Below are 12,991 nucleotides of genomic sequence, written 5' to 3'. Positions count from 1 at the left end.
CCCTACCCTATGCTTTGACCTCTTTCTCCCCTCTCTCTCCAGATGAAATCTTGCGACTTGTGACGGCCGGCCACCCAACAACCTGCCCGCTTGACCCTATCCCCTCCTCTCTTCTCCAGACCATTTCCGGAGACCTTCTCACCTCGCTCATCAACTCATCCTTGACTGCTGGCTACGTCCCTTCCGTCTTCAAGAGAGCGAGAGTTGCACCCCTTCTCAAAAAACCTACACTCGATCCCTCCGATGTCAACAACTACAGACCAGTATCCCTTCTTTCTTTTCTCTCCAAAACTCTTGAGCGTGCCGTCCTTGGCCAGCTCTCCTGCTATCTCTCTCAGAATTACCTTCTTGATCAAAATCAGTCAGGTTTCAAGGCTGGTCATTCAACTGAGACTGCTCTTCTCTGTGTCACGGAGGCTCTCCGCACTGCTAAAGCTAACTCTCTCTCCTCTGCTCTCATCCTTCTAGACCTATCTGCTGCCTTTGATACTGTGAACCATCAGATCCTCCTCTCCACCCTCTCCGAGTTGGGTATCTCCGGCGCGGCTCACTCTTGGATTGCGTCCTACCTGACAGGTCGCTCCTACCAGGTGGCGTGGCGAGAATCCGTCTCCGCACCACGTGCTCTCACCACTGGTGTCCCCCAGGGCTCAGTTCTAGGCCCTCTCCTATTCTCGCTATACACCAAGTCACTTGGCTCTGTCATATCCTCACATGGTCTCTCCTATCATTGCTACGCAGATGACACACAATTAATCTTCTCCTTTCCCCCTTCTGATAACCAGGTGGCGAATCGCATCTCTGCATGTCTGGCAGACATATCAGTGTGGATGACGGATCACCACCTCAAGCTGAACCTCGGCAAGACGGAGCTGCTCTTCCTCCCTGGGAAGGACTGCTCGTTCCATGATCTCGCCATCACAGTTGACAACTCCATTGTGTCCTCCTCCCAGAGTGCTAAGAGCCTTGGCGTGACCATGGACAACACCATGTCGTTCTCAGCTAACATCAAGGCGGTGACCCGATCCTGTAGGTTCATGCTCTACAACATTCGCAGAGTACGACCCTGCCTTACACAGGAAGCGGCGCAGGTCCTAATCCAGGCACTTGTCATCTCCCGTCTGGATTACTGCAACTCGCTGCTGGCGGTGCTCCCTGCCTGTGCCATTAAACCCTTACAACTCATCCAGAACGCCACAGCCCATCTGGTGTTCAACCTTCCCAAGTTCTCGCACGTCACCCCGCTCCTCCGCACACTCCACTGGCTTCCAGTTGAAGCTCGAATCTGCTACAAGACCATGGTGCTTGCCTACGGAGCTGTGAGGGGAACGGCACCTCCGTGCCTTCAGGCTCTGATCAGTCCCTACACCCAAAGAAGGGCACTGCGTTCATCCACCTCTGGCCTGCTCGCCTCCCTACCTCTGCGGAAGCACAGTTCCCGCTCAGCCTAGTCAAAACTGTTCGCTGCTCTGGCACCCCAATGGTGGAACAAGCTCCCTCACAACGCCAGGACAGCGGAGTCAATCACCACCTTCCGGAGACACCTGAAACCCCACCCCTTTAAGGAATACCTGGGATAGGATAAAGTAATCCTTCTACCCCCCCCCACCCCCAAAAAATATATAGATGTACTATTGTAAAGTGGTTGTTCCACTGGATATCATAAGGTGAATGCCCCAATTTGTAAGTCGCTCTGGATAAGAGCATCTGCTAAATGACGGAAATGTAAATGTAAAGTTTAATAATTCCCAAAGGTTCTGTACAGCTGTAATCAGACAGCAAAACATTTCAGACATCACAGGTATATACATCCTACTTAAGACACTCCCTCTCTCCATCCTTAGTTTACGCCCAAGAGAAAGAAGGTAACCAGATACTAACCCTGATTACTCCCTTAAGGGGAACTGACCTCACCCCTCACCTCCTGACCTTACCCCTCCTTCACCTAATCCACAGATATCCATCTGTCTTCCCTATATCAACACATCGCTCTCCTCTCCTCCATCAAACACATTCCAAAGCCTTCTGGGTTGCTACAGATTCTTTCTATTCAAGGCTTCGTCTCTATCATTTATTTAATATCTCAATGTTCAAAGTTTAGCCGATTCCAACAACAACAACAACAAGACGGCCTACAGGGAGGAGGTGAGGGCCCTCGGAGTGTGGTGTCAGGAAAATAACCTCACACTCAATGTCAACAAAACAAAGGAGATGATCGTGGACTTCAGGAAACAGCAGAGGGAGCACCCCCCTATCCACATCGACGGGACAGTAGTGGAGAAGGTGGAAAGTTTTAAGTTCCACGGACAAACTGAAATGGTCCACCCACACAGACAGCGTGGTGAAGAAGGCGCAACAGTGCCTCTTCAACCTCAGGAGGCTGAGGAAATTTGGCTTGTCACCAAAAACACAAAACTTTTACAGATGCACAATCGAGAGCATCCTGTCGGGCTGTATCACCGCCTGGTACGGCAACTGCTCCGCCGACAACCGTAAGGCTCTCCAGAGGGTAGTGAGGTCTGCACAACGCATCACCGGGGGCAAACTACCTGCCCTCCAGGACACCTACACCACCCGATGTCACAGGAAGGCCAAAAAGATAATCAAGGACAACAACCACCCGAGCCACTGCCTGTTCACCCCGCTATCATCCAGAAGGGGAGGTCAGTACAGGTGCATCAAAGCTGGGACCGAGAGACTGAAAAACAGCTTCTATCTCAATGCCACCAGACTGTTAAACAGCCATCACTAACATTGAGTGGCTGCTGCCAACACACTGACTCATCTCTAGCCACTTAATAATAAAAATTGGATGAAATAAATGTATCACTAACCACTTTAAACATTGCCACTTTATATAATGTTTACATACCCTACATTACTCATCTCATATGTATATACTGTACTTTATACCATCTACTGCATCTTGCCTATGCAGTTCGGCCATCGCTCATCCATATATTTTTATGTACATATTCTTATTCATTCCTTTACACTTGTGTGTATAAGGTAGTTGTTGTGAAATTGTTAGATTATTTGTTAGATATTACTGCATGGTCGGAACTAGAAGCACAAGTATTTCGCTACACTCACATTAACATCTGCTAACCATGTGTATGTGACAAATACAATTTGATTTGATTTGATTTACCGGGCCGTATGGCTGGCACAGGGATAATACGGTGACCTATGAACTTTCCTCCTTCCTCAAATGCAGCAATCCTCAGAGAGGCCAATGTCGGGAGAACCACCTGCAAAAACACAATTAGACACAATCATACATGGATATACTTTAATATTATACACAGTTATACAGCTAAAATAATACAGTTTTACACAGTTAAACTGTTACACTTCAATATTATACGCTACCTATGGTTATACAGTTTGCCTGAATCATGAAGATTTGAGTTAGCTCTCGGAGCTAATGCCTAGGCTTTAGCTCAGAGGGCTAACAGAGTCCAGTCTTATGGCATTTAGGGGACCTGGGTTCAAACCCAGTCGGTCATACTGTTGTCTCACCTTCTTGAAGATGATTGGGTCCTCGTCCCAGACAGGGTTGATAGCGTTGCTTTGGGATGTCTTGGTCTTCAGGGCTTTTCTCCTGGTGTCCACAGGAAGACCAAACATGTCGAGCTCTACGTACACACCTACCTTCTTGTCGCTCAGAAACTGGCCTGATATTATCTGTAGGAGAGAGACGCTCAGTTTAAATGGGCTAATTTTATATCCACACTTAGTCAAAACTACAGTAACTGGTTAATTGGTTAACCTTGACAGACAGTGTGTTGGTTGGGTTATGGTTATGGTTAGAGTATTCTGTAACGTCTACCTTGACCTTGACTGTGTTAGCCACAATGCCGTCCACGGTGCTCTCAGCGAATGGGTCAAAGTGTTTGTCTGGTCGTCTCATGAACTCTGGTTTCAGTCTGTAGCCGCTCTTCCCATTGTATTCATACATGCCCAGGTTCAACTGCATAGACAGATCTGAGAGAGAGAGAGAGAGAGAGGGATAAAGAAAGAGAGAGAGACAGAGGTCATGGGGAGGTCAGAGGTTAAGAGAGGTCAGGGGTCACAGGTGAAGTAGGCAGGCCTCACCTATAGTTTGGAAGTTGAGTGCCACCAGCTGGCAGCCAGCGTTCCAGAAGAGTTGTGGCATGTAGTTGGAAGAGTCCACCCTAGTGCCTTTAGGGTAGATACGACTCAACTGCTGCTTGTTATATCTGAGAGGACATGTTAAAGACATGACATTACATTATAGTAAGAACACTCTTACTAGAACACTCCACCCGGCACAGACAGAAGAGGACTGGCCACCCCTCAGAGCCTGGTTCCCCTCTAGGTTTCTTCCTAGGTTCCTGCCTTTCTAGGGAGTCTTTCCTAGCCACTGTGCTTCTACGTCTGAATTGCTTGCTGTTTGCGGTTTTAGGCTGGGTTTCTGTATAGAACTTTGTGACATCGGCTGAATCCATAAATACATTTGATTGATTGATTGATCTTAGAACCAACAAGGGTTCTTTGACTGTCCCCTAGGATAACCCTTTGAAGAACCCATTTTGGTTCCAGACAGGACCTTTTTGGTTCCCATGTAGAAGCCTTTCCACATAGGGGTTCTACATGGAACCCAAAAGAGTGCTACCTGAAAAGAGGTCCTCCTATGGGAACAGCCACAGAACCCTTTTGGAACCCTTTTTCTAAGAGTGTAGAGTAGGGCCTGTATATTAGTCAACTGCATTGATGAGACTTAACTGCTGCTAATCTTCAATGGAATTAGCTAAAATAAGTAATCAACCACACTACAAACTAATACTGAAGTAGAGTTAGGGTTCTGGGTTATTGTTGGGGTTATTTAGAGGGTAGCTGAATCTTAAGGATACTCCACAAACTCCACGGGCGACTTCGTGAGGTGCTCCAGAGCTTTAGTCTCCACAAATGATGACATTTGAAAGCTGCGATTAACCTCTGGGGAAAGAACATAATGGTTTATTATGCATTTGTGTGTTTATGCGCTCATATATGTGTATACACTGAGTATACAAAACATTAAGAACATTTGCTCTTTCCATGACATAGACTGACCAATTGAATCCAGGTGAAAGCTATGATCCCTTATTGACGTCACTTGTTAAATCCACTTCAATCAGTGTAGATGAAGTGGAGGAGACAGGTTAAAGAAGGAGTTTTAAGCCTTTTCACAATTGAGGGTGAATGGGCAAGACAAAACATTTAAGTGCATTTGAATGGGTTAATGTAGTAGGTGACAGGCACACTAGTTTGTGTCAAGAACTGCAACACTGCTGTTTTTTTTTACACTCAACAGTTTCCCATGTGTATCAAGAATGGTCCACCACCCAAAGGACATCCAGACAACTTGACACAACTTTGGGAAGCATTGGAATCAACATGGGCCAACATGTCTTCCATGTGAATGTGTTCCTAATGTTTGGTATACTCAGTGTATATGCAGTGAGCCAGCATACTTTTGGACGCCTCGAAGGAGTTAAACTTGGTGGGCTGGACGTAGTTGACCAGAGTGGACATCTCCTCTGTGGCTACGGCTTCCCGCTCCTCTGCTGTCCCCTGGAGACAAAGTCATCACATAACAGGCAGCCATGTTACCCTAACCCTGACACTCCCATCTAACCTACATCAGCAGTGTTAAAGGGTAACCAAGTAACCATGGTAGCAGAGTACAAGCTACTGAACTCACCTCATCTGATGTCTTCTTACAGTCATCGTCATCATCATCGTCATCATCATCGTCTTCAGCCTCTATTTCTCCTGAAAGAATGTTTACATTTTCATATACTCTAAAAGTGTTTTTGTTGTTGTTGTCATTTCTTATAAAAGGCTTCTAGAGAGCCTCACCAGCTGTGATGATAGTGATGAAGACGATGAACATGATTATTATTATTATTATCAGAATTTTTATGCATTAGAGCACACTTGCAGACAGCCTCACCTTCTGTAATGTTGCTAGGAGACGAGGGTTCATCTGTTGCCTGTTCTGCTGCTACGCTCTGGTTGGTTGGCTGCTCTGCCATTCTCTTGTTGCCATGGGCAGCCGAGGGCTTGTGGGATTTCTTGTTCTTAATGAGGATCTTACCTATCAGCTCCTGAGGACTTGGCAGGGGTACCCCAGACTCCAGCTAACACACACACAAACAAACAGACACACACACAAGCAACGCGCACACATATCAGTGTACATGCATGCAAGTGTGTGTGTGTGTGTGTGTGTGTGGGGGGGGGGGGGGGGGGGGGGGGGGTTGCGCATGTGTCCTAAAAACGTACAGGATATTTCTCCAGTGGGTCAATCAGTAGTGCATCTCCAAAAATCGACCTACAGTATTCTGCCATCTTGGCTTGTTGCTTTGGCCTGTTAGGATTAGAGGTCAGGGGTCAGGATTAAAGAGCAGTTCACCAAATATTTTCTAATATATTCGCCTATTAATATATATGTTTACTCACGAGTCCACATGGTTTTCGAAGGACAGGATGACAGGAAAAGGAGAGGTTTTGAAAGCACATTCAGCGATGGCCTCAATCACCTCCTGTAGAGTAAAAGGAGAAGTTATAATAGTTGGTTAGTTGGTTATAGTTGGTTATTACACATATATACACTGAGTGTACAAAACATTAGGTGTGTCAAGAACTGCAACGCTGATGAGTTTTTCACGCTCAACAGTTTCCCGTGTTTCAAGAATAGTCCACCACCCAAAGGACATCCAGCCAATGGCAGGCCAGTGGTCAAAAACGGGTAATTGATGAAAGAAGAAAAAGGAGGCTGACATGAATTGTGCAGAGCAACAGATGGGCAACAGTTTGTCAACGGACAGTACAACATTCGTGCCCAAAGACCCAGAAAAGAATGCACAACTCATCGTACATTGACACAAATGGGGTATGGCAGCCAACGACCTTATAGAGTTCCACTTCTTTTAGCAAAAAACAAGAAACTGCCGTTGCAGTGGGCTACGGAACGAAAACACTGGACACTGGAGAATTGGAAAAACATTGCCTGGTCTGGTGAATCCTGGTTCCTGCTGTTTCACGCTGATGGGAGGATGAGGGTATGAAGAAAACCACATGAGCACATGCATCTATCCACTGGTGGAAAAAGTACCCAATTATCATACTTGAGTAACAGTAAAGATACCTTAATATGAAATGACTCAAGTAAAAGTCAGTCACCCAGTAAAATACTACTTGAGTAAGTCTAAAAGTATTTGGTTTCAAATATACTTAAGTATTAAAAGTAAATGTAATTGCTACAATATACCCAAGTATGAAAAGTAAAAGTAAAAATATAAATAATTTCATATTCCTTATATTAAGTAAACCATACGGCATAATTTTCTTGTTTATTTTAATTTACAAATAGCCAGGGGCATGCTCCAACACTAACACATAATTTACAAATGAAGCATATGTTTTGTGAGTCCGTCAGATCAGAGGTAGAGGATGACAAGGGATGTTCTCTTGATAAGTGTGTGAATTTGACAATTTTCCTGTCCTGCTAAGCATTCAAAATGTAACGAGTACTTTTGGGTGTCAGGGAAAATGTATGGAGTAAACAGTATATAATTATCTTTAGGAATGTAGTGAAGTAAAAGTAAAAGTTGTCAAAAATAGAAATAGTAAAGTACAGATAGCCCAAAAAACTACTTAAGTAGTACTTTAAAGTATTTTTACACTACTGCATCTATCACGCACCCTGTCAACATTGAAGGCAGGTTGTGGTGGTGTCATGGTGTGGGGTGTGTTTTCATGGCACGCATTGGCCCCTTGATAAAAGTGGAGCAATGTTTGAATGCCCCAGGATATCATTGCCATTTTTACATCATTTAGCAGACGCTCTTCTCCAGAGCAACTTACAGTAATGAGTACATACATTTATTATTTTTCACACTGGTCCCCCGTGGGAATCAAACCCACAACCCTGGTGTTGCAAGCACCATGCCCAACTAACTGAGCCACACATTGCCAATCAGGTGCATCCCTTCATGGCAGCAGTGTATCCATCAGTGAAAATATTTTACGGTATATATTTTGACACAAAGCTAGGATTGTCCAGGAATGGTTCCACGAACATGACAGTGAATTCAGCTTACTGCAGTGGCCTGCCGTGTCCGATATAGACTATATCTGAATAAAATGAACAGTTTTAGAAGCAGAGACAAGGCAGAGACTAATGTAGCCTTGACACAGACGAATGGAGTTAGCCTTGATGCAGGAGATTTCAGAGCATGTGTGTGTTTGTGTGTGCGTGCGAGCGGCGTGCGACGTGTGTGTACCTTAAAGCAGATCTCTGAGGTCATGGTGAAGCCGTGCGTGATGACTGGTTCCTCTTCTGTGGTCCGTCCTTTCCAACAGTCTAACTCCACACACCGACAGCCTGCCAACATCACTTGACGGTACATCTCCACTGACGAACTACCTGCCAGCTGCCCCGCTACACACACACACATACACATACACACACATATTTATAAATATATATAGGCCTACACACAGATTAGATTTGTGTGAGTCAACAAATAGTGTGTGTGTGTGTGTGTGTGTGTGTGTGTGTGTGTGTGTGTGTGTGTGTGTGTGTGTGTGTGTGTGTGTGTGTGTGTGTGTGTGTGTGTGTGTGTGTGTGTGTGTGTGTGTGTGTGTGTGTGTGTTAGTGATGCCAGGGTCAGCTATTTGTTCAATGGAAGAAGTTTGGAACTATCAAGACTCCTCCTAGAGCTGGCCGCCCAGCCAAACTGAGCAATCGGGGGAGAAGGGCCTTGGTCAGGGAGGTGACCAAGAGCCCCATGGTTACTCTGACAGAGCTCCAGAGTTCCTCTGTCAAGATGGGAGAACCTTCCAGAAGGACAACAATCTCTGCAGCACTCCACCAATCAGGACATTAAGGTGGAGTGGCCAGACAGAAGCCACTTCTCAGTAAAAGCACATGACAGCCCACTTGGAGTTTGCCAAAAGGCACCTAAAGGATTCGTAGACCATGAGAAACAAGATTCTCTGGTCTGATGAAAACAAGATTGAACTTCTTTGGCCTGAATGCCAAGCGTCACATCTGGAGGAAACCAGGCACTGCTCATCACCTGGCCAATACCATCCCTACAGTGAAGCATGGTGGTGGCAGCATCATGCTGTGTAGATGTTGTTCAGCAGCAGGGACTGGGAGAATAGTCAGGATCGAATGAAAGATGAACGGAGTAAAGTACAGAGAGATCCTTGATGAAAACCTGCTCCAGAGAGCTCAGACTGGGGCGAAGGTTCACCTTCTATCAGGACAACGACCCTAAACACACAGCCAAGACAACGCAGGAGTGGCTTCTGAATGTCATTGAGTGGCCCTGCCAGAGCCCGGACTTGAACCTGATCAAACATCTCTGGAGAGACCTGAAAAATTCTGTGCAGCGATGTTCCCCTTCCAACCTAACAAAGCTTGAAAGGATCTGCAGAGAAGAATAGGAGAAACTCCCCAGGTGTGCCATGCACATAGAGTCATACCCAAGAAGACTTGAGGCTGTAATTGCTGCCAAAGGTGCTTCAACAAAGTACTGAGTAAAGGGTCTGAATACTTATATAAATCTGATATTTCAATTTTGTATTTTTTATCATTTTCAAAAACATCTCAAAATGTGTCTTTGCTTTGTCATTATGGGGTATTGTGTGTACTGTAGATTGATGATTTTAAAAAAACAATTTAATCAATTTTAGAATAAGGCTGTAAGATAACAAAATACTTTCTGAATGCACTGAAGATATGTTTCCGGTTATAATTTATATTTGTTCATCAACTTATCTATCATTACATACATGCACCTTCTCTTCTGTCATTATGTTTCCTTAGAAGACTAAATAAACCCTTGCTCACCAGAATAATGTCTTAGCTCAATAGAATGAATGCTTCATTCTAATTGATATCGGTAAAGTTATCTCTGTCATCTCTGCTTCTTTTGCGGAGCAAAGACATTTGGGGACCTGGGAGAAAATACAATAACTCGACAACAACAAAAACCAGGAAAGATTTTCTATGCAAAATGTCCAAATGACATCAGTTTGACCGGTTGTAAGGAAATAGAAAGCTATGAAAATGACCCAAGATGTTTCTGATAAGATTTCAGTTTGGCTTGGATGTGTCACATATACTCCCTCTCTGGCCTCTAGGTCACCAGACTGCTGATTATTACACACACCTGTCACTATCGTCACGCGCACCAGCGCTTATTGTCACCCACCTGGACTCCATCACCTCCTTGATTACCTGCCCTATTTATGTCACTCCCTTTGGTTCCTTCACCAGGCGTTATTGTTTCTGTTTCATATCTGTGTGCTTTTTGTGTTTCTTGTTTTGTATTATGTTCCATTTATTTATTAAATATGAACTCCCTGTACTTGCTTACAGAATAACGCCTCACCAAAGGGAAGCATCAGGCAGTGTTTTTTTTGTGTGTTGGAGGTGACATCAGGTCTGGGTTCCACTGCCGGAGCAACCAAGGATGCCTCAGCCTGCCTTACAGGCTTTTATGCCTCAGCCGGTACATCAGGGTGTCAAGACTCAGTTGGCGGGTCAAGTGTCTGTTGCCGAGTCTACCGATGATGCCTCAGCTAGCTCGTCAGGCTTCCATGCCTTCCAAGGCTCAGCAGGCTCCTGCGCTTCAGGCTGCTAGTCTGGTTCCTGTGCCCCTACGGAGGCGACAGATCCGCTCCTGATCCCCGGAACGTCCCTCTGGTCGGCGTCCTGCGGCTGGAGCCGCGTGTCGGAGAGGGGATGCTGTATCGTCTACTCCTTCTTTTGCGCTCTAGGTCGCCGGGCTCCTGCGCCCCAGCCGGTTCAACAGGTTCCCGCACTTCGGGAACCTTCCCTCTCTGGCCTCTAGGTCACCAGACTGCTGATTATGCACACCTGTCACCATCGTCATCCTCTTACCACTTCAAATCTTTCCCAAACATTACTTTTCTTGCACTCCCTTGTCTTTATTTTTAACTCTCCATTTCACAGCGTTTCTTTTATTGAATTACACTTGAGATTGTCCTTTTTGACTCTGTGGATCTACATTAACTTTTTCTGACCGTTTCCAAAAGCATTTTGTGATTGGCATAAAGGCTATTTGGCGTGCATAGGCTACAGTTAGGCCCTAAAGCGTAGGCATACGCACTAATGCCAGATAACCTAAAATAATGAGAGAAAAACCTCAAAGTAGCCTATAAATATAAATGGCACAAGAATTATACATTTATGATACAGTACATTATGGATTTAAGGTATTGTGTTCTCTTTATTCAACCCACCCACCAGCCACCCACCCACCCCTCAACCACACAATATTTCATGACCCTAAATCACTAATGTGTGTGTGTGTGTGCGCATGGGCGTGCATGTGTGTACCTGTGAGGTAGGTGTTATGTGAGGAGTTGATGAAGTAGTGAGACAGAGGGAAGGTCATGTCTTCAGACTGGTCCAGCTTCTCAGGAGGAATCACTCCGTTCTCATCAGACACCAGGTACTTGCTGAGCCCCTCCAACGTGATCAGGCCTACAGAACACACAGGCACACACATGCACACAATGGAGGATTACAGTGCATTAGGAAAGTATTCAGACCCTTTTACTTTTTCCACATTTTGTTACGTTACAGCCTTATTCTAAAATGGATTAAATAAAATAAATCATCAGCAATCTACACACAATTGTCACGTCCTGACCAGTAAAAGGGGTTATTTTGTCATTGTAGTTTGGTCAGGGCGTGGCAGGGGGTGTTTGTTTTGTGTGTTTCGGTGTATTTGGTTTAGGTTCTATGTTTTCTATTTCTATGTTTAAATCTAGTTTTCAATTTCTATGTTGGGGTTTGGTAGGACCTCTAATTAGAGGCAGCTGGTTGTCGTTGACTCTAATTGGAGGCCATATTTAGTTGGGGTTTGTTTCACTTGTGTTTTGTGGGTGGTTGTTTTCCTGTTTAGCCTGTGTTGCCTTACGGAACTGTTTCGTTGTTTTGTTTATTTTGTTCAAGTGTTATCTTTAAATAAATTAAGAAGATGAGCACTTTACCCGCTGCGCCTTGGTCCAATCCTTACGACACCTATGACAACAATACATTTACATTTACATTTAAGTCATTTAGCAGACGCTCTTATCCAGAGCGACTTACAAATTGGTGCATTCACCTATAATATCCAGTAGAACAACCACTTTACAATAGTGCATCTAAATCTTTTAAAGGGGGGGGGGGGGGTTAGAAGGATTACTTTATCCTATCCCAGGTATTCCTTAAAGAGGTGGGGTTTCAGGTGTCTCCAGAAGGTGGTGATTGACTCCGCTGTCCTGGCATCGTGAGGGAGCTTGTTCCACCATTGGGGTGCCAGAGCGGCGAACAGTTTTGACTGGGCTGAGCGGGAACTGTGCTTCCTCAGAGGTAGGGAGGCGAGCAGGCCAGAGGTGGATGAACGCAGTGCCCTTGTTTGGGTGTAGGGCCTGATCAGAGCCTGAAGGTACAGAGGTGCCGTTCCCCTCACAGCTCCGTAGGCAAGCACCATGGTCTTGTAGCGGATGCGAGCTTCAACTGGAAGCCAGTGGAGAGAGCGGAGGAGCGGGGTGACGTGAGAGAACCTGGGAAGGTTGAACACCAGACGGGCTGCGGCGTTCTGGATGAGTTGTAGGGGTTTGATGGCACAGGCAGGGAGCCCAGCCAACAGCGAGTTGCAGTAATCCAGACGGGAGATGACAAGTGCCTGGATTAGGACCTGCGCCGCTTCCTGTGTGAGGCAGGGTCGTATTCTGCGAATGTTACTCTGCGAATACCTGGGGTTCCTCTTACAACTGGACCTATACCTGGCCCCCGTTCACCCAGCTCCCTCGGGAAGGAAGAGAGTGTCCGCCCTCGTCTCATGCCTCTCGGGGAGAGCTCTGGAGTGGGCAAACGCAGTGTGGGGAGAAGGAGACGCGGCGTTGGACCACTTCGAGGAATTCACCCGTCGCTTCCGGGACGTCTTCG

At 45.7% G+C, this 12,991-nt stretch overlaps 1 protein-coding gene across 2 annotated transcripts in view; it reads right to left on the bottom strand.

The window, feature by feature from the left end:
* The window catches only part of LOC115172491 (1-phosphatidylinositol 4,5-bisphosphate phosphodiesterase beta-1), a 33,454-nt gene that overhangs the window by 10,757 nt on the left and 9,706 nt on the right, over positions 1–12,991 (bottom strand). For both annotated transcript variants that reach the window (XM_029729975.1, XM_029729974.1), the window contains exons 11-22: positions 11,390–11,536; positions 8,298–8,455; positions 6,472–6,554; positions 6,295–6,379; positions 5,963–6,149; positions 5,711–5,781; positions 5,481–5,580; positions 4,878–4,962; positions 4,099–4,223; positions 3,833–3,987; positions 3,523–3,687; positions 3,152–3,251 (exon numbers count right to left, since the gene is read on the bottom strand). In XM_029729975.1, coding sequence (XP_029585835.1) covers positions 3,152–3,251; positions 3,523–3,687; positions 3,833–3,987; positions 4,099–4,223; positions 4,878–4,962; positions 5,481–5,580; positions 5,711–5,781; positions 5,963–6,149; positions 6,295–6,379; positions 6,472–6,554; positions 8,298–8,455; positions 11,390–11,536 — 1,461 coding nt within the window. The remainder of the gene's footprint in view (positions 1–3,151; positions 3,252–3,522; positions 3,688–3,832; positions 3,988–4,098; positions 4,224–4,877; positions 4,963–5,480; positions 5,581–5,710; positions 5,782–5,962; positions 6,150–6,294; positions 6,380–6,471; positions 6,555–8,297; positions 8,456–11,389; positions 11,537–12,991) is intronic.

This window comes from Salmo trutta, chromosome 33 (genome assembly GCF_901001165.1).
Source record: "Salmo trutta chromosome 33, fSalTru1.1, whole genome shotgun sequence".
Taxonomy (NCBI): Eukaryota; Metazoa; Chordata; class Actinopteri; order Salmoniformes; family Salmonidae; genus Salmo; species Salmo trutta.
Note: the sequence above shows the minus strand (reverse complement) of the source record. Positions and strands in the feature narration are given on the sequence as shown.